Below are 22,709 nucleotides of genomic sequence, written 5' to 3'. Positions count from 1 at the left end.
AGGGAGTCTTGGTGAATGTAAGGAAGGGGCAGAAGCTCCTGTGGACAAAAAGTGACTCAGTTAATCCGTGGTGCCAGCGGGGTGTGTTTGTGCGTGCGTGCTCAGTCGTACCCCGTGGACTGTCATTCTCCAGGCTCCTCTGTCCATGGAATTTTCCAGGCAAGAGTACTGGAGTGGGTTGCCATTTCCTACTCCAGGGGATCTTCCTGACCTAGCGATCCAATTCATGTCTCTTGTGTCTCCTACATTGGCAGGCAGATTCTTTACCACTGTGCCACCGGGGAAGCCCCAATTAATTTGTATAACAACATTATTAAAATAGAAGAGAATGGAATCCTCTATTGAGGTATTGTATAGTATCATCCCAGGAGTAGGGACAAATTATGAATAGTAAGGACATTAACAGTTCTCTAGGCTTTTAATTTTTACATAAAATATGTTCCAGATCTCACAGTTAATAGGATATTTAAGCCTACGGGCAAGAAAATTTTTACTGTTTATGCCAGTCTATGTATATGCATTTTTTAACTTGAAAAGTACATAATCATTGAAACAATTACTGTTATCAGATACATATCTAGTTTACATAGGAAGACTGAATTCTGATGCAGGTTTTTTCTTTTCTTGCCCTATCAATTTTTCATGTTTTATTTTCATTTTAAGGATAATAAAAGTATTTCATGAACATATTTTGTCATCTGCATGACTCCAGTTCAGTGCTTAAATTTGTGTTTGTGATCATGTTATAGCAGATACATGCATGCTAAAGTCATTTCAATCATGTCCGACTCTGCGATGCTATGGACTGCAGCCTGTCAGGCTCCTCTGTCCATGGGATTCTGAATACTGGAGTGGGTTGATCTTCCTGACTCATGGATCGAACCCCCCATCTCTTATATCTCCTGAATTGGCAGCAAGTTCTTTACCAAAAGCACCACCTGGGAAGCCCATTATAGTAAATACTGTTACTTTAATTATCATGGCTGATGTCCTAAGCTCCAAAAAGCCTGTACTCTGGCCATCAGTGCATTATGAGTAAGAATTTTCTCCCTATAATTGTGCCCAGAATTTCTCAGATTTAAAAAGCACTGATACTGCTTTTTGTTTTTTACATACATGTATGTGCTTTTTATCAGTGAGTTAAGGATTAATATTTGAAATTTATGTTTCCCTTTTCAAATGGTTTATGTCCTAAATTCTTCACTACAAAGTAGATAAGCTGTGGAGTCTTGTATTTGACTCATGATTTAAGACAAATTGATAACCAGTTTCTCCTCCAGAATTGGAAAGCTGAGAAATCTTGAGGAAGAGTTGTATATTGGAATTACCTTGGGGATGCCTTTGTAAAACCAGTGTGCCTAGGTATCCCGCCCCCACCCCACCTCCACCCCTGTATTCAGATCTTCTAAGTAAGTAAGGTGGGTCCCAATATATGTACAAGTAATTCTCCAGCCATGCAGGTTTTCATATTCCACTTTTTTTTTTGTTAACATAGTAACTTTGGGATCTTGTTTTACAGTATTAAGTAATAATCTGAAGTGACATGTGTAAAAAAACCCCATCCAGCCACTTTGCTTTATTAGTAGCTGAGTGCTTTGCTTATCATTATAGATTTACTTTTTGTAAATAAATTAACTTTACTTTTTATAAGTTAATCTATAAATAAATTCATAAGTAAGCTTCATGTGTTAGGATTGTTCGTTGCTATCTACCCAGTTCTTAGAAGGATGCCTGGCAAAATACAAGTACAATAAATGTTTGTTGTTATTGAATAAATGTATGTATAAATAATACTGGATGATAAGGATATACTAGGATATAATGATGTAGAGGTTAAAAAAAAATACCATTACCTTTGGGCAAAAGTTTGTTGAATAAAATTTTTTGAGTTTTATACCTCTATACATTTATAGCCGTAAAAACAGAATCTTTGAAAAGAATCGTGATTTGTGTATGGCAAATACACATTGTGTAAGTCATTTTGAGGAGGCAAGTGGGACCTAAAATCCAGCCAAGACTAGGTTATAATACCTTCAGGGCTGTATCACCTGAGGTGAGGGAGGAGTAGCTTCTGTTTTTTAATTAGAAATGTTTGTTCATTAATACTTGACATAATTCATAGAGTTAGTTAAGTTTGCCATCTTATTTTTTTCTTTTTGTCCTCTGTTTTTTGTTCTGTTCCTTCTCTCCTGCATTTATAAATTATTTTTTTAATTCGATTTTAATTTATCTGTAGACATTTTAGTTATATTTATTTGCATTTTTTGTCATTTCTTTAGAGAATATCATGTCTGTCCTTAACTTTTCACAGGCTTCTTAGAGTTCATATTGTACTGCCTCAGAAAAAAATCAGAAACCTTGCCTCATGTAGGTCCATTTTAGTCCACATATATCTGCATACATACACTCAGTCGCTCAGTCGTGTCCGACTCTTTGCGACTCTGGACTGCAGCACTCCAGGCCTCCCTGTCCATCACCAACTCCAGGAGTTTACTCAAACTCATGTCCATTAAGTCTGTGATGCCATCCAACCATCTCATCCTCTGTCATCCCCTTCTCCTCCCGCCTTCAGTCTTTCCCAGCATCAGGGTCTTTTCAAATGAGTCAGTTCTTTGCATCAGGTGGCCAAAGTATTGGAGTTTCAACTTCAGCATCAGTCCTTCCAATGAATATTCAGGACTGATCTCCTTTACGATGGACTGGTTGGATCTCCTTGCTGTCCAAGGGACTCTTAAGAGTCTTCTCCAACACAGTTTCTGCTTTAAACAGATCTGTGTATTTTAGATAAAGGAAAAAGTAGTCTTTTATGTTTCTTGAGAGAGTTACCATTTCCAGTGTTATGCTTTCCCTTTTGAAAAGCCATACTTCTATCTGGTATTATTTCCCTTAGCATTCCTTGCAGTGCAGGTCTGCTGGTGATGCATTCTCTTAGTGTCTCTTAGTTGTTTTTGTTTGCTTTGTTCAGTCAGAAAAAATCCTTTATTTCATCTTCATTCTTAAGATTATTTTTGCTGAAAGTTAACAGTTTCTTAATCTTTCAGCACTTTAAAGATTATTCTGCTGTCTTTTGGTCTCCTTAGTTTCTAAAGAAAAGTCAGAAATAATTTGAATTATTCCCCATATATAATGTGTTCTTTTTTCTTCTTGCTGCTCTCAGGATTTTCTCTTTATCTTTAGTTTTCAGCAGTTTGATTACGACTACTATATATAACTATTTGTGTAAATGTGGTTTTCTTAATCCTGTTGGGGAGTGCTCAAGCTTCTTGAATCTGTAAATTTGTGTCTTTCATCAAATTTGGGGATATCTTGGCTGTTATTTCTTGAAATATTTCTTCTATCCCATTCTTTCTCTCTTTCCTTCTTGTACTTTAATTACACAATGCCCATTGATATTGTCCCACATATCCCTGATACAGTTCATTAAAATTTCTATTCTTTAGATTGGATAATTTCTAATGATTTTACATCAAACTCATTGGCTTTCCTTTATCTCCATTTTGCTCTTAAGTATGTCCAGTGAATTTTTTTGCTTCATGTATTTTTCAGTCCTTGGATTTCACTTTGGTTCATTTTTTGTTTTGGGTTTTTTTTTTTTCCCTGAAATTTTCTATATTTTTATTCCTTACAAGCATGTTTTCCTTTTCACTTTTGACTACGCTTTGAAAACCTCTTATGCTAATTTCAGCATCTGGGTTGGTGTCTCAGTATTGGTTTTCTTTGATTGTCTTTTTTCTCAAGATTGGGCCACAGTTATCTGATAAGTTGTTTTTTAATTATATGGTGGACGTTTTACTATTCTGTTAAGACTTTGGATTCTGGTGTATTCCCCTGAGGAATGGGGACCCTTTAGGCGATTATTTGATAAGGCTTAAGTTGCAAATTCTATCTCTTGAACCCATCTGTCTCTTGAGTTGTTCACATCTCTGTTCAGTTCTGTGATCCTGAGCGGGACTCTGTTCAGTATGTGTGTGGGTTTAGTATGTGTATGGGTGCAGGTGTAGTCAGAAATTTGGGAGAGTATATTGAGCACATGGGACTTCCCTTCTCTAGCTTTCTCTGCTCTGGGAGTCCCTGAGCAATAATATGCTTTAGATTGCAGTTATACTTTGTAGATAGATACATTTGTGAAGAATCAGCTATATTTTGTTTTTACTAATCTAGATAGCATGATAACCATGGTAAAGGAGACTTTTCTTAGTGATTTATATACCTCCTCAACTGCATTGTGATGGCAACTCTGTATCACTGTACTTTATAGTGCCTAGATTATTTGTGTATGTGGTCCAGTGAAAAGAATACCTAGTCAGGTGTCCTTAAGCTAGGTTTCTAGTCTGCTGCTAGCTTGTTTTATAGCTTAGAACATTGTTATAACTTAGAACATTGAAATGACTTATCTGACAGTGTTCTTATCCTTAAAATGAAGAATTGGACGAGATAATCTGTATCATCCTTTCTCCAATTCAAATTAGATTTATTTAAAATTGTTTTCAGTTATTTTAGTGCTGAGCACAGTTTTTACTCTATATTCTCTACCTCTTTTAATGTTTTTTTCTATTTGACTTTTGTGATTTCATTACCTTACACCATACCATAAATTATAAACTGCTGCTGCTAAGTCACTTCAGTCGTATCCGACTCTGTGCGACCCCATAGACGGCAGCCCACCAGGCTCCCCCGTCCCTGGGATTCTCCAGGCGAGAACACTGGAGTGGGTTAAATTATAAACTATTGATATGCAATTCTTATAAAATACGTGAATGGCAGTTGTGTATGAACATAACTTTGAGTTCAGCATTTTTCAAAAATTACCGAAATAATGACGTCATTATTTTACACACTTATTAATGTTAACAAAGGCTTATTTTGGTATATTTTACAGGTGACATTTGCAGACAGAAAGGTAAACTGTCAAGGAATTCATCCTGTTTGGTATTTATTTGGGCCGGCTTAAGGAGTCTTTGACATATCAGATCAACTGGCAAAAGAAAATGAAAAGCAGTGTGGCACAAATAAAGGTAAGTGTTTGAAACTTATAATAAAGAACATAAATTTGTAGTCATTCATCTACCCTTTAAACAAAAATGCATTTCTGTAATTAGGACAGTAGAATCAGACGGTAGAGTTGTGTTGTACACACATTGAACTTAACACAATTTCAACTCTAGATATTTGGCCAGATGGTCAAGTGGTTGGTTGAGAGAACATACAGGGGTGGAGGAGGATGTGTGTGTGTGTGTGTGTGTGTGTGTGTGTGTGTGTGTGTGCGTGCGTGTGTATGAGTGTGTGCATGTGTGTGTAAATCAAGAAAGTATATATGAGTGAGCATGTATGTATAAAAGAAAAATAACAAACAGCAGGAAATTCCGCCATTCTTCTTAAAGAGCATTATTTCCTGCATGAGTATAAAATGGAAGATGATTGTCTGCTTTCTCAGTTGGTCACAGTTTTTGCATGTCTGTCTACAAGTGAACCTCTTGTTGCATATTGCAGATGCATAAATGGGCTACTTATTTTGTGCTGTAGTTTAGACATTATACATTCGTTTATTCACCAAATATTCACTGAATTCTTACTATGTCCCAGTGATTGTTTTGAGCACTTTGGATAAAATGGTGAATAAAACAGGACTCCTTGGTCTTGTGGAGTTTGCATTCTAGTGGTGGAGAAAGCAAATAGATCATAAACTTAATATGTAAGTGGATTATATAGTGTTTTCACAGTGTTAAATGCTAGATTGTGCTATGGAGAAAAGAAATAGGGTAAGGTTGATCAGTAGCAATTGGATGATGCAGCTTTCAATAGGGAGGGCCCAGTGCAAGGGGGCTTTTGTGAGCACACATTTGAAGGAAATGAGGCAGTTAGCCCAGTAGATGTCTAGGAGAGGAGTGTGCTAGGCAAAGGGAACAGCAGAGGCAAAACTGACGAGTCCAGTGTGGCTCGAGTAGGTTCTGAGAATAGTAGAATAGTAGAGGTAGTCAGAGTGGTCACAGGAACTGTAACTCCATCTGCTTCAGACCTGTTCCTCTGACTCTGAGTGGACTTTGTGGAAGAGCAAACCATTCTCCTTCCTTTTCGTTTCAGCTGCACAGATCTACTTGCCAATGTGTGTAGTTCATAGATCTACAAGCAGGCACATTACTTCCTGTATCTTGGAGTCAGTAAAGGGGAAGGTGGATTTTTATTTGATTATAAAGACAGACACTTCTCCTTTCCGCTCCTCCACCACCTCTGCACCCCTAAACCTACTTTAGTGTGAGATAGGAGCTCCTTAACAGCAGGCACTAGGTACCAGGCTTGAGGTGTCATAAATGCTTAACAAAATGAATTGGTATGCTTAGGGACCGAGACAGGCTCTGTGGCCATCTCTTCAAACTTCTTTTGAGTATGAGAAGACACTGTCCAGTCCTCCCTCCTAGGTAGACATCCAGCCTGTGCTTACATATTTCCTTTGACAGGGCGTTCGCTGTCCCAGAAGCTGGCGCCATCTGTCAGTAGATACCTTCTTCATATTGCGTTCTGAATACTGCCTCTTTGGAACTTGTATTCATTGGTCCACTGACAGTTAAACACTTAATTGTGGGCCTAGTAGATGGCAGACTGTGGTAGGAGCTGGGGACCTAAGGAGAAAGGAGACCTTGTGCAGAACTGGCTCTTGACTGAGCCATGTTAGACAAGAGCACTCAGTTCAGTCTCTGCCTTTTACACAGAGCGAAAAGTGTTCAGTCTTTCTCAGAGTCCTCTTCCTGTTTCTCTCGACGGGGCCTCTCCACGTGCTCCTTTTGTTGTCCACATGGATCTTCTGGGAAATGTCCCCAGCAAGCTGTTCACTGTTAGTGGCTTAACCCTCTTCAGCCAGTTCTCAGTTTCATTTGCCTTCGTCTCTCCATCTTGTTGGCCACTAGCTGGGTTGGGTCCATTCTTACCTCAGATCCTCTCTTGATGTTCTGAGGCCTCATCTGTAAGGCTGACGATTCCTTATTTTTCCATTGACTTTACGTAGCTTCCTTAGTCGGTTAGAGGCAAGTTCCCTAACTCTTCCAGCCTCTCCTCTCTTTTTGTTCTAAAGACTTGTTCCCTGAGCCTAAGGGATGTTCAGAGCCTCTGGACACAGGCTTCCTGCTCCTATCACCTCCTTGCACTGCTGTCTACATTGTAAGAGACTACAGGTGACTGCTCAGTGTACCGTATTTGCTTTGCTTAAAGAAAAATTTAGAGAATTTTTAAAGGTAATTTCAACAATATATTACCATCAACTACTGCTCTGACTTCGAATCCAACCTCTGTGATAAGGGAAAGAGGGAAATTCAGGTTCTTATTATTTGGATCAAACTTTTAATTTATTTTTCACTAAGTAAAATGTTCTGAAACCCAGTTCAAGTTCCCCTTTACTCACTGTCACTCTTGGTACTGTGTACCCCAGTGCTTGGTCCTACTTAAGATCTCCTATTAGCACTGACTATATGTGCCAGTCATTTGTTAACTTGATCGCATTTATGAAATTCTGAGTCACGACTTCAGTATTTTTGATTTCTCCCTCTTGCTCACAACAGATGTTGTGGAGATGTGTTAAAAATCATTAGCACAGAATTGAGGCCTTCTCCCTAATGTAATCAAAATAATTGTCATGTCTTGTAAAAGAAAAGTAGAGAATGCAGTTTTATTGTTTTCTTTCTCTCCCCACTCCTTCCCCTTCTCCTCCCTATTCTTTATCTGTCTCACATATAATCTGATGTTTTTAACTGTGGAAATCTTTATAATCATCTCTCCTCTAAGATCCTAATCTCCTTGAAGGTTTTTCCTATCTTTTGTATCCCCCAGAGTGTCTAGGCTGGAGGAACGGGTGTGTCGTATAAAAAATAAGTAAATACTGTGTTTGATGTTACCATGAATTGCATGAATCTTGTTCTCCATATTTGTTTAGGATCTTGATGTCAAGTTTTATGGAAGCCTATGTCATATTGAACAACTGCTCACAACAGATGTTGTGCAGAACAATTCTACTTAATTATGCTGCCTGCCCAGTGAAAGAATTTTTAAAAGTTGTAGATATTAGAAACCGGACTTTTAAGATGTTTGCACTCAGTATAAAATATAGCCAGACTGACTACCTTAAATTATAAATTTTGATCACATGTTTATTCACCAGCACACATTAGTCTAATTATCGTATATTATTCAAAAAATTCACGGAGAAGGCAGTGGCACCCCACTCCAGTACTCTTGCCTGGAAAATCCCATGGGCAGAGGAACCTGGTAGGCTGCAAGTCCATGGGGTCGCTTAGAGTCGGAGACAACTGAGCGACTTCACTTTCACTTTTCACTTTCTTGCATTGGAGAAGGAAATGGCAACCCACTTCAGTGTTCTTGCCTTGAGAGTCCCAGGGATGGGGGAGCCTGGTGGGCTGCCGTCTATGGGGTCGCACAGTCGGACACAACTGAAGTGACTTAGCAGCAGCAGCGGCATTCAAAAAATTCAATACTTAAGGAGATTGTATTAGCAATTAATTTACTTGTGATAATAGACTCAAACTGTTGCTAATTAGTCATAGCATAAGAGCGAGGCTGCCCTGGTGACTCGGACGGTAAAGAATCCACCTGCAATGCAGGAGACCCAGGTTGAGTCCCTGGGTCAGGAAGATCCGCTGGAGAAGGGAATGGCAACCAGTATTCTTGACTGGACAGAGAAGCTTGGCCACAGTCAGTGGGGTCAAAGAGTTGGACGTGACTGAGGCACTGACAGCAGTAACATAAGACGACGTTGGAGCTTGTTTACATTTCTTTGCAGTATAATTTTCAATTTTTGAATGTATTTTTTTCCCATTAAGGAGGCAAGCATGTCAGTATGTGGAACAAATTACTCATCATTTGAGTTATTTTTTTCTTAGATTTCAAGATTAAGATTCTTTGAAAACATACTATATTTCCTTTCAGTTAATTAAAATCTGTTCAGTTAATTAAAATCATTTTAATTCTTAAAAATAAGCTTGTCAATATGAACATTTTTATAGGTGGTTTAAAAATTTACCTGTTTATAAATATTTTGGCATCTTATATGGATTTTTAAATTAGGAAATGTTCTTAAACTGGATAATTCATAGCTCTCTCTCATTGTGACATGTATCTTCAGCCTCATATTACATTGAAGTTTCCTTTTTGTATGTTATTCTTCAAAGGATTTGGCTTAGGAGCTATATTTTACAAGTCATATTTTTTAAATCTTTACAGCCTACCATAGTGTCATACAGGCTGTATCAGACACTTAAATAATGTTTGCTGAAAACAAAATTGAATTTTCATAAATACGTTAGTCCGTTTCTTTTGTTTTGTCCAGATTTGGTAACCTGGACTAATGTTATGGTTTTCTTAAGCCAAAGGAGATAAGAACATAAGTGCAACGTTATAGAAGACTTGGGCATAACCACAGAAAACCTCCGTCCTTTGGTCGTGGTATTCGCCAGGAAAGGCCTTTATAAAAATGGTGTTCTATAAATTTAAATCTTATTGAAAGTAAAAGTGTTAGTAGCTCAGTGGTGTCTGACTCTTTGCGACCTGTGGACTGTAGCCTGCCAGGCTCCTCTGTCCATGGAATTCTCCAGACAAGAATACTGGAGTGGGTAGCCATTCCCTTCTTTAGGGGATTTTCCCAACCCAGGCATTGAACCTGGGTCTCCCGGATTGCAGGCAGATTCTTTACTATCTTAATCTCATTACATAGGAATAAAATATTAGCTAAGTGGCATCGAAAATTTAAGAATTATTTTCTTCTAGTAAACCTTGAGGGGTTTTTTTGCTGTTGTTGTTGTTTAAAGACAGTATTTGATCTATAGCAAACATAACTGCCAGACATTTACCTGGGATGGCCTGAAAATTTTGTTTTATCTTATATACTATTTAGGTAGTATAAATTATTTTATGTTTAAAAACATATTTTGAATTAATTTTTAAAGCACTTCCAGTTTTCCAAGATACATGTGTCATTGTTTGTTTTTTTAACAATTTTAAAATTTCCCTTCCCCCTCTTTTTTTCCATTGAAAGCATTCTTCTGGTCATGACAGACGGGAAAATTATAATTCATATCAAAGGACCTCCTCTCCAGAAGACAGGTAAACAATTTTATGTGTTCTAAATACCATTTAAAATTTTATTGACAAGTTTAAGAAATTATTTAGCTCTTAGATTTCTAATTTTAGGTTTACTAACTTTTTTTGATGGTTTTACAGGAAATATTACTTGAGTGGGGTTGAGAACAGATCATCCTTGAATGACTGTTCTAGGAATTTCTAGTAAATAATTCTAGATTTTTATGAAAATTTTTAGGTGAAGGAGAATAATTTTAATATGTCAAATACTGCATAGAAGTTTATAAAATGGAAAGTTTAGTTGAAATCACATTATTTTGAAGTGCTTTTACTCTTAATACTAATGCTTTATATTTACATGGCTCTTTATAGTCTTCAAATGTTTTTATATGTATCTTACCATAATTCTGTTTTAAGTTCGAAGGCCCAGAAATGTTACCATTAATGTTCATCATGCCTTCATAGTATGACTTCAGTTATTTCACTTAGTAAGCTATAACCTTGAAAAAGAATTTATGAAAGGAGAAGCATCCTCTAGATTTTCTTCCAGTTGTCTGATCTCTTATTCCCTGTGTACTTTGTTCATATTCCATTCTGCTGTCTCAAAAAACCTTTGCTTTATACACAAGTTAATTACTGTGTTCTGCATCTACTTATTGTCTTTCATGGATCACCTCCTCCCTATATATATTTTTTAGAAACTCTCTCTATAGACATATACACACATATGTGTGTATGCAAATAAATTGTAGATATGCATATGAAACATAGATTATATTACTGTGTATATTTATCATGTGTGTATGTATTGACTTCTCTTAAGGTTCTCTGACTTTATTGACTTTTGAGATTCAAAAGGCAGATTTTATACTAACTATCCCTGTTTGCTGATCATTCAATCCATTCTCACAGATATCTAACAATATGACTTTAAGAATAGGAGCTGAGAAAAATAGCCTTTTGGAGTGGAATAACTGGATTTTATGGAGGCCAACCAGTGACACTAGTGGTTGCCAACCAGTGGAGGCCAACCAGTGACACTGTTCAGTACTTTGATAGAATGAGCCAGCTAGACAGCAGAGGATAGCTTTGTCCCCACTAAGCTGTATATGATATGCAAATATGTATCTTCTGCTAAGGACAGTATGCCCAGGATGTCAGGCTTGGTTAAGTGAATTCCAGGAGTTGTTTTTTTGCATACCAGTGGAAAGCTTTTATAATCATGACTAAGTGAATAGATGTCAACAAAATAATCTGTTTGTTAAGATCTACTTGATAGGACTTTGTACAGTCATAGAGTTACATCACCATTACCAATATATGACTTTTCTAAGTATAACATCATTGTTTTCAACTTGTAACTTTGGTTTTCTTATTTTATGTGTTAGATACATAGAACAAGAAAGATCTCCTCGGGATAGAGGTTACTTTGATTCCAGCAGGTCAGACTATGAGCGTTCAAGGAGAGAACGTTCTTATGATAGTAGCATGGAGTCACGGTTAGTATTGCATATTTTAACTATAGAAACATACTTGTTTAAATTTTCTTTATGCATAATAATAGTCACAGCTAGCATTAAGTGGATGTTTTTAGGTGCCAGGCTTTCTAATAAGGACTTAATGTGAATTAGCTTCTTATTGCAGTAAATATATACCTTTTATAGATGAAGAAAATGAAGCTTAGAGAAGTTAAGTCATTTGTTCATGTTTTAAAAGTGTGTCAGTGACAAGTCCTCGTCTGTCTGACTCTAGGTCTCAAGCTTTTATTCATTATACTGTGCTATATGAGGAATTGGCTTATATGAGTTTCAGAGATTGTTTACTGAATGAAAGTCATTTATGATATTGAATGATCTTAATTTACATAATGGCAGAGGGACATTGAGAATGAAGTTACCATTTTCTAAGTATAAATTATTCTTACTTGAGTCTTAGAGAACTTGACTGCCCACTTTATTAGTCATCTGGTTTCCAAAACTTGCCTAGCATGTACTTTTGTTCACATAGTTCTATATCCTTTTTGATGTCTCTCTCATATCTTCTATTCCATGACTCCCTAGACTATACCACACTAGAATTTTAATCTGATTTTTCCATGGTTTGGAACCAAGTGCATTATTTGATATCTGCAGCCAAAATTTCCTTTTTACTGCTTACTTTCTAACATGTAACCTGTCTGTATAAACATCAGATTAAATTAACCTCCAAAAGACAGGTTTATCTGCTGTCACCTTAATGACACTTTAATAAGAGCAGCTGCTACCACCGTAGTTGGTGAGCTAGGCATTCTCAGACCTTCTCAAATGCTGTCAAAACTCCTATATACTAGGTACTGTACCTCACAATTTACGTATAAGGAAGTGGGTTAGAACTGATTGTTACCTCAGGTTGCTGTTATCTGTCTAGTAGATAATGAAACTGAGATTTGAGCTCAATTCTGACTCCAGAGCCTATGTTTATATCCGTCCCTGACTGTATTACTTCACTATAATTCCTTGTCTAGTCCAGTGTTTGTATACAAAGTTTGATTTGATCCACACACACTGTGAAGTAAGCACATTGTTTATTATGTAGACTATAAAGGCTAACAGTAGAAAAACGCTTGAGAAATATTTCTGTTTAGACTGAGAAGACTATTACTTCTGCACTCTGAAGGAGAAACACTATAAGTGTATAAGGACACAATTTTACCAGCCAACAAGCAGTTTTACCTGGTGTTTCTCAGAAGAATCATAACCAATGTCAGTAAATTCCTTCTGTAGCTATTCTCTACAGAGAATAGATATAAAATGAGTTGCTTTTTCCTGTAGATGTAAAATGTTCAACTCAGTTACAAAGCAGTGGCTAGAGTTCAGAGCACCTGCCTTTGACTAATTGGGGTTTTTATTTGGAACCACTTTCCCGCTACCACTGTTCACATTGTGTTGGTAGGTACAGGCTGTGTCTTCATGGGGCGGTCACTCAGGTCTCTGTGCTTCAGTTGGAAAACAGTTTGTCCACAGCTACCTGGGTAGGTGACTAGAAGCACTCTTTTCCATGTATTAAGACATATTATTTCAAACATACCCTCTGGATTTAGGTGAAATCTACTAAGTGCTTTCCTGGTAGTACAGTGATAGTTATTCATATAACTCGTGGTCACACAAAGCATGAACAGAATAATCTGAGCTTCTAGGCAGATGTATGTAGCAAGCAGCCAAGTGGACAAACTCTCACTGGGGAAAGAGAGCAGACAGCAAAGATTCATTCTTTCTTGCTATTTCTTGATAGTTTGAAAATATTATATAATCATTTTACAAAGGGTAGTCACCTGCATTAGTAGGGAAGAGTTTTTGTGGCTAGAAAATGGTTTATTTTTTCACATTGTCTAAAATAATCAGAAGGTTCTGATATTTTGAGATTTATAATAAATTGCCAGTCCTATCAGGAAACAATTTCAAATTACAATTTATGATAACAGTCTCACTCCTAAATTGCTATTATTGGAGGTTAACTCTGGTTTCTCCTTTATGCAACTTATCACATACATCACAGGCCAATTTGTCTTTGGAAAATACTATTTTCATGTTACTATCCCACTCAAATTATTAATGATTTCTTATCACTTGCAGGATAAAAAAACTTAGTCTGTTGCTTGTCTTTTAAGATTTCATATTCTGAGTCGAACTCATCTTTCCAACTGCTGTTATACATTATTCTTTATTGTTTCGACTTATTCTGGCCTAAATAACCTTGCTCCATTTTTTAGTAGTTATTCTGTCTTCTACTAGTTGCAGAATGCCATCCTCCCTCCCCACCGCCCCCCCCACCCCCTCACCACCTTGCCCGCAATGTAAATCCTCTCGAGCCTTGATGACCTAGTTTAAGTTACATTTTCTCTGTGAGGCACTACCAAACCCCTTTTCCTTATCTGAATCTGTGGCCCCCAAATGGTCTCACTCATTTGGTATGCAGTTCATTTAAGAATGTATTTTGTGTCATCTTTTCTCCATCAAAAACATGTATTACAGAAGTAGAGACCGAGAGAAACGCAGAGAAAGAGATGTGGATCGGAAGAGGTCCCGGAAATCACCATCTCCTGGGAGAAGAAGCCCAGAACCATCGGTAACCCAGAGTTCCTCTGCTCAGGATGAACCTACTGCAAAGAAGAAGAAAGAGGAGCTGGATCCTCTTCTTACTCGCACTGGTGGAGCATATATTCCTCCTGCAAAACTCAGAATGATGCAGGAACAGATTACAGATAAAAACAGGCATGTCAATACCACTAAGTATATAAGGCGGTGACACTCTCACTGAAAAAAGTCATCTATGTTCCAATTAACCTTGACTGTTGAGAATTTACATGCAGAGTCCATAATGATAGAGACCTCAAATTATACTTCTTTCCTTCCTGCCTTCAGAAGCTCCACTGGAGCTCTGCTTAATATTTTCCCTGACAGCAGCTCTTAATGTCTTTACTTTCTGCATGAATAAGTGGAAAAGTCTGAGGAAAGGTCACTTATCTTTTTTTTTTTTTCTTTTACTGTTTTCAAACCATTCCTTTTGTAGTTGTATGCTTATTAGTGGTGTCCATTTTTCATTGATAATCAAGAGTACTATTTTAGAACTAAAATGGATCTTTCTAATTATACCAAACCAGGAGTCGGCAAACTTTTTCTATAAAAGGACAGATAGTAACTATTTTAGGCTTTGTGCATTATCCTGTCTGTTGTAGCTACTCCCCTTCACCATTATAGGGCTTCCCAGGTGGCACAGTGGTAAAGAATCCACCTGCCAGTGCAGGAGATGTAAGAGACGTGGGTTCAGCCCCTGGGTCGGAAAGATTTCCTGGAGGAGGAAAGGGCAACCCACTCTAGTATTCTTGTCTGGGAAATGCTAAGGACAGAGGAGCCTGGCCGGCTACAGTTCATGGGATCTCAAAGAGCTGGACATAACTTGAGGATGCGTGCTTCAGTATTTTATTGAATATAGCCATAGATAAAACATGTACACAAATGAGAATGGCTGTGTTCCAATAAAGCTTTATTTGCAAAAACAGGCTGTAGGCTAAATTTGGCTCTTGGGTGTAGTTTGTCAGCCCTTGTACTAACCTGTGAAGCAGTTGACAGTTTTCTCTTTTCCCTACTTTTTTTAGACCATAACATCTTACAGTTTTTTGCCACACTGAGGCAAATAATCAAAATTCATATGTGACCATTCTCTCTAAGTACCTTTCCTTCCCTTTTCAAAATAATTGAAATGATGAGAAACTATGTAGAAAAGTGCAGCTGTTTTCAAGGCCTTTTTCTCTAGTGAAATGAGATAATAACCAGGAAAACTGTGGCCTAAGATTGAAATGATCACTCAGTTGCCAGGTAGTCAAGAAAAAGATTGGGATAGAAGGTAGGTATACTTATAAGAAAAACAATTCCAGCTGAGTCAAGAAAGTCTTCTACATCTTTGTTGTGTATTTTCATGGCAACTTGAGAGTACTTGAGAACCTTATATAAATGAAATATAAATTTGTTGTAAGAATTAGCTTGAGGTAGAAATGTCATTTTTATAAAATAAGTTATAAATATTTGAAATACAGTATAAAAATTTATGAGCTAGAAGGGGACGTTTAAATGACATTAAAACACTAAGTTTTTCTTTATGTTTCATAGACTAGCACTTGGTAGTGATGCCTGCAGTGTTATGTAGAGAAGGGATTTGAAAGTTGCTTGTGTGGGTTTTGGGAGCTTCATGATCATGCAGGCATGCTGCTGTTATAGCAGGCAGTAGTGGAAGTATTAGTGAAAAATATGTACTGTCTCTGACCCCATTCAAAGCAATCCTAACTGTCAAAGATTGAAAGCATTGTCATTAATCTCTGAGTCTTCTTTTTAATGCGGGCAGAATCCATAATATATGCAATTTTAAGTAGATTCTTGGAAGATAATTTTATATACAGTTGAACTCTGCCTATAGGCTATAAAGGAAACAGAAGTGTAGTCTTTCCTCAGCAGATACTAAATCAGGTTAATTGTAGGTTTCCTAATTAAGAAGTACAGTTGTACTTGATTATTGTCTGTTGACCAAAGTTTAATGGAAGAGTTTGTGATTATGTATCAGCAGTATCTTGTTGATCAGGCTAGTTGTTAATCTATAAAGCTTACTACTCTGTATAGTAACATACCAAAGGGTTGGGTTGAGGGCAGGAGGAGTTCCACCTCAGATGCAGGCAGAAAGGGAATGTGCAATCTATAGAGAATTTAGAAACAGTGATGAAATTAACTGCCGTCTGCTTTTTATCTTCAGTGTTTGCTGATGACAGTGTCGGTGATAAAATGCGGTTTCTTACCAGTATAGACAGCTCTCACCACCACCTCCTTGATATACCTGGTATAGCACTCTAAAACAGGAGTTCTTTTTTTTTTTTATTTCATTAAAGTATTTGGGAACTTCCTTGCAGTTCAGTTGGTAAAGAGTCTGCCTGCAATGCAGGAGATCTAGGTTTGATTGCTAGGTTGGGAAGATCCCCTGGAAAAGAAAATGGCAACTCACTCCAGTATTCTTGCCTGGAGAATTCCATGGACAGAGGAGCCTGGCAGCCTACAGACATGGGGTCGTAAGAGTCGGACACAATTTAATGACTACACCACCACCACCATAGTTAATTTATAATATTGTGTTAGTTTCAGGTATATAGCAAAGTGACCCAGTTACATATTCTTTTTCAGATTCTTTTATTTATTATAAGATATTGAATATAGTTCCCTGTGCTACAAAGTAAATTCTTGTTGTTTATGTGTATCAGTTAATCCCATAATCTTAATTTATCCCTCCCTTGCCTTCCACTTGGTAACCATAGATGTTTTCTGTGTCTGTGAATGTTTCTCTTGTAGATAAGTTTATTTGTATTATTTTTTTATATTTCATGTGTAAGCGATAGAATATTTGTCTTTCTCTGACTTACTTCACTTAGTATAATAATCTCTTGGTTCATGCGTGTTGCTGCAAATGGCAGTATTCCGTTCTTTTTTATGGATGAGTAATATTCCATGGTGTAGACATACTACATCTTTTTTATATGTTCATCTGTTGATGGACACTTAGGTTGCTTCCATGTCTTAACTATTGTGTTAATAAATAGCACCACTGTGAACATTGGGGTGCGTGTATCTTTTCAAATTAGAGTTTTTGTCTTTTCTGGAGGTATGTCTAGAAGTAGGTTTGCTGGATCATATTGTAATTCTATTTAAGGAACCTCCATACTGTTCGTTATAGTGGCTGCTCAAGTTTACATTCCCATCAAGAGTGTCAGTCAGTCAGTCAGTTCAGTCGCTCAGTCGTGTCCAACTCTTGGCGACCCCATGAATCGCAGCACGCCAGGCCTCCCTTACCATCAACTCCTGGAGTTTACCCAAACTCATGTCCATCGAGTCGGTGATGCCATCCAGCCATCTCATCCTCTGTCGTCCCCTTCTCCTCCTGCCCCCAATCCCTCCCAGCATCAGGGTCCTTTCCAATGAGTCAACTCTTCGTATGAGGTGGCCAAAGTATTGGAGTTTCAGCTTCAGCATCAGTCCTTCCAATGAACACCCAGGACTGGTCTCCTTTAGGATGGACTGGTTGGATCTCTTTGCAGTCCAAGGGACTCTCAAGAGTCTTCTCCAGCACCACAGTTCAAAAGCATCAATTCTTCGGGGCTCAGCTTTCTTCACAGTCCAACTCTCACATCCATGCATGACCACTGGAAAAACCATAGCCTTGACTAGATAGACCTTTGTTGGCAAAGTAATGTCTCTGCTTTTGAATATGCTATCTAGGTTGGTCATAACTTCCTTCGTCTTTTAATTTCATGGCTGCAGTCACCATCTGCAGTGATTTTGGAGCCCAAAAAGATAAAGTCTGCCACTGTTTCCACTGTTTCCCCATCTATTTTCCATGAAGTGATGGGACCAAATGCCATGATTTTAGTTTTCTGAATGTTGAGCTTTAAGCCAACTTTTTCACTCTCCTCTTTCACCTTCATCAAGAGGCTCTTTAGTTCCTCTTCACTTTCTGCCATAAGGGTGGTGTCATCTACATATCTGAGGTTATTGATATTTCTCCTGGCAATTTTGATTCCAGCTTGTGCTTCTTCCAGCCCAGCGTTTCTCATGATGTATTCTGCATATAAGTTAAATAAGCAGGGTGACAATATACAGCCTTGACGCACTCCTTTTCCTATTTGGAACCAGTCGTCGTTCCATGTCCTATTCTAACTGTTGCTTCCAGACCTGCATACAGGTTTCTCAAGAGGCAGGTCAGGTGGTCTGGTATTCCCATCTCTTTCAGAATTTTCCACAGTTTATTGTGATCCACACAGTCAAAGGCTTTGGCATAGTCAATCATCAACAGTGTAGGAAAGTTCAAAACAGGGAATCTTAACCTATAGACTTTCAAGAGGTCATTGGATAAAATTCAGGCAGTCCATGAATGTGAATTGGAAATAATTGCATCTTTTAAAATTGATGTAGTTTAACATTTCTATCAGGAATGTAGGCAGCAGACCATAGTATTAACAGACTGTTTGTTACAAATACCTCAAAATACCGTTTATGCTACTTGAATTAGAGAAGCTATTATGCCTACTACTAGTTCTTGCTATATAATGTGTTAAGAAGCACATAGACTATCAAACTTTTGTTGTTTTCATCCTTTGAAAGCTCTATTTCAATATGATTGGTATCCTTTGTTATATATTTTTACACATTATTCTAAGAAGTTCATCACCTTCACCAGACTGCCAGAGAAATATAAGGAAAGGTTGAGACTTTTTGCACCTGAAATCATATTCCACAGAGAAATAATTATAAAAACTGTAGAATTTGAGCTTTAAAAGACCTTAGATATTACCAAGTTCAACCTAAAGAAACCCATTTAGACTAATAATTTACCTATGCTCGAAGTTAAAAAAAAAAAATAGTGTAGCCACCTAGCATTCAGCTAATAAGCCTGTGGGACTACTGCTTAAATATACAGATGTTCTTTAATATACTTAGTACAGTCTTTCAGTTCCATGATTTTGTATGACTTTCCCTTTTTCTATGATTAATACTATTTCTTTATGGTTTAACACTTAATTTTTTTCTTCTGTCATGCTTTTATGAGAAGGAACATAATACCAAATTTCCTTTTTACAGCTTATATTTAGGTATTATATATTGTAATTTAAATAAAAAATAGTTGCTTTTACTTTAAAACATTTCCTTTAAAGGCAAGTTTAGTAAATTAAGTGTTATAAAATAAGCATGTACTGAATCTAACTAATAAATGTTATAAATTGCAATATATATGGACTGGAGAAGGAAATGGCAACCCACTCGAGTACTCTTGCCTGGAAAATTCCATGAATGGAGGAGACTTGTAGGCCACAGTCCATGGGATCGCAAAGAGTCAGACATGACTAAGCGACTTCACTTCCTTTCTTTTTATAGTTCCTTTTGGAGAAGGAAATGGCAACCCATTCATACTCTTGCCTGGAAAATTCCATGAATGGAGGAGCCTGGTGGGCTACAGTCTATGGGGTTGCAAAGAGTCGACCAAGCTACTAATACACACATATATGGACATAAGAACAATGTTATCCTTACATATCCTTGTATTATTTTATTATGTTATTAAAACGAATTTGTAAATGAGTATAACATATATGGAGAATAAGATACGGTTTAGGTATAATTTCTATATCCACGTGTTCATATATTTTATTGTTCTTTTGGGTCATTTTGTGAAAATTATTTCAAAAATAAAGGAACACTAAGTATTTTTTGTGTTCTTATAACCTCTTGTTGTAATTGTTGACTGAATTTTCATCTTTATTAAAATCAATTCTTTTTAGCTTGGCATATCAGAGGATGAGCTGGGAAGCCCTGAAGAAATCTATCAATGGCCTGATCAACAAAGTCAACATTTCCAATATCGGTATTATTATTCAAGAACTTCTTCAAGAAAATATAGTCAGAGGAAGGTAAGATTGGCTGTTTTATTTGTAGTATTTCATAGCGCTTTTTCAATGGAAAGTAATATCTACATGAAAAGTAATCATTCATTTATTATGCTACTTCATTTCAAAGAAAATTTCAAGGAGTATTTAAAATGCAGTTGTTATAAATATGTAAGCTACTAACAAATAACTTAAACTCAACTATTAGAGCTTGTGTGGGGTTTTTACTGTTTGAGAAGCTTTGATGTCATATAATGATTTTGGCACAGTTATTTATTGACTGAATACTTCCAATAATTTAAATGCATGAATAAAAATAAATATTTAGTTTCTTTATATATACACAAAGTGCTCCTCACACCAGTTTAATTTCTAATGAAAGCAAAGTGGGAATGTGAAAGAAATGAGAAAGATAAGTAATAAATTTTAGAAAAGCAGAAGGGAATAACAACCATTTTCTGTGTGGTTTCTAAGTAGTTGTGATATTTTAACTCATCAGGAAATAGAAATATTCTATGTTCTATTTATTTTAAAATCTGAGGACTATTTTCCCATATGACCCAGATCATCAGTGCAAAACTTTGGGATATATATATATATAAAGGAAGGTGTAGCACGTGGTGGGGGTCAGTAAGGTGACCGGGAGGCAGCCACGGGAAAGCACTCTCATTTTATTCAGAAAGCAGCAGACTCAAAAGTTACAAGAGTAATTTAAGATGTTACTGTTTATAAACTGAGTTATCTTTTTTCAGTTTCTACTCTAGTGATTCAGATGTCATACCTAAACCTGATAACGAGGTTTAGGTATGACAGATGATAGTTTTTCTGCCTTTTGACAATCAAATATTGTTTGTTATTACATTGCTAAAAATAACTCTTCAGTTAGCCCGTTTTGTATCTCTCTTCTTATCAAATGTATACATTGATAGAAACATGTGCATTTCAAAATGAGTTAGAAGGTAGGACCTTTTATATTCCTGTCCTTGTTTTAGCATTATTTCTTCAGTGCTTACTTATGTCTTTATCTCTCAGGAATATTGTTTTCACTTTTATTTTCATGAACAGTAGACTTAAGCCTGTCTTTTAGATGGAAACCACCCCAATTTGTCTTTCATCACAGAATTAATTTATATGAATTTCATATAAAATTTCATAGTGGAAATTTTACTTTAAGTCAAAGTTCAGTACTTTTGAAGCAGGTCTTTTCTCCCTTCACTTTTGATAATGTTAAGTGAATTAATATAAGAAGTTAAGAACTTAAATTCATGAATAGATGTAATGAACAGCAACTGGAAAAGAAGATTTATATTTAGAGAGAAAAAATTTTGAAAAAAGTTATATTAAATCTATTTTATATAAGTACAGATTGAAATTTTATTTCCTCAAAATCAGTTTTAATTTATTAGTAAGACAGTTTCTTCCTCTAGATAAAGGTAGTGAAATTTTAGTTCTGATTTAGCTCTTATGATGATTTACAGAGAAGTAATATAGCTGGAATCAAGATTGCTGGGAGAAATATCAATAACCTCAGAAATGCAGATGACACCACACTTATGGCAGAAAGTGAAGAGGAACTAAAAAGCCTCTTGATGAAAGTGAAAGAGGAGAGTGAAAAAGTTGGCTTAAATCTCAACATTCAGAAAACTAAGATCATGGCATCTGGCCCTATCACTTCATGGGAAATAGATCGGGAAACAGTGTCAGACTTTATTTTTTGGGGTTCCAAAATCACTGCAGATGGTGATTGCAGCCATGAAATTAAAAGACGAAGGAAAGTTATGACCGACCTAGATAGCATATTCAAAAGCAGAGACATTACTTTCGCAACAAAGGTCCGTCTAGTCAAGGCTATAGTTTTTCCAGTGGTCATGTATGGTATGTGAGAGTTGGACTGTGAAGAAAGCTGAGCGTGGAAGAATTGATGCTTTTGAACTATGGTGCTGGAGAAAACTCTTGAGAGTCCCTTGGACTGCAAGGAGATCCAACCAGTCCATCCTAAAGGAGATAAGTCCTGGGTGTTCTTTGCAAGGACTGATGCTGAGGCTGAAATTCCAATACTTTGGCCACATCATGCGAAGAGTTGACTCATTGGAAAGGACCCTGATGCTGGGAGGGATTGGGGGCAGGAGGAGAAGGGGACAATAGAGGATGAGATGGCTGGATGGCATCACTGACTTGACACACATGAGTTTGGATGAACTCCGGGAGTTGGTGACAGACAGGGAGGCCTCGCGTGCTGCGATTCATGGGGTCGCAAAGAGTCGGACACGACTAAACAACTGAACTGAACTGAATATAGCTGGATTTTAGGTGAATTTTTTTCCTTCTAATGAAATCAGTGAGTATTGTTGACTCCTTTTCTTTTCTCTTTTAACCAGAGGCCTGCTATCCAGATCTGTTTTGCAAGCACAGAGTGCTTCTCCAATCTTCACCCATGTTTATGCAGCATTAGTGGCAATTATCAACTCGAAATTTCCACAAATTGGAGAGTTAATCCTCAAAAGATTAATTCTTAATTTTCGAAAAGGCTATCGGAGAAATGATAAGGTATATGTAATCGACTTGTAGGTAGACTGCTACAGATAACAGACTAATAAACCGTATCATAGTAATTAAGAATCAACCTTAGTAAGCGATGTTGATTTCTGTTGTTCCAGAAATGTCATGTTTTCACATA

General features: G+C 36.9%; 1 protein-coding gene across 1 annotated transcript in view; it reads left to right on the top strand.

The window, feature by feature from the left end:
- CWC22 (CWC22 spliceosome associated protein homolog) overlaps positions 1-22,709 on the top strand; it is a 62,513-nt gene that overhangs the window by 12,296 nt on the left and 27,508 nt on the right. The window contains exons 2-7 of the mRNA XM_014482092.2: positions 4,880-5,015; positions 10,037-10,104; positions 11,469-11,579; positions 14,091-14,330; positions 19,928-20,056; positions 22,411-22,579. Of these exons, the coding sequence (XP_014337578.2) occupies positions 4,989-5,015; positions 10,037-10,104; positions 11,469-11,579; positions 14,091-14,330; positions 19,928-20,056; positions 22,411-22,579 (744 nt within the window). The 5' untranslated portion in view covers positions 4,880-4,988. The remainder of the gene's footprint in view (positions 1-4,879; positions 5,016-10,036; positions 10,105-11,468; positions 11,580-14,090; positions 14,331-19,927; positions 20,057-22,410; positions 22,580-22,709) is intronic.

This window comes from Bos mutus, chromosome 2, assembly GCF_027580195.1.
Source record: "Bos mutus isolate GX-2022 chromosome 2, NWIPB_WYAK_1.1, whole genome shotgun sequence".
Classification (NCBI taxonomy): Eukaryota; Metazoa; Chordata; class Mammalia; order Artiodactyla; family Bovidae; genus Bos; species Bos mutus.
Note: the sequence above shows the minus strand (reverse complement) of the source record. Positions and strands in the feature narration are given on the sequence as shown.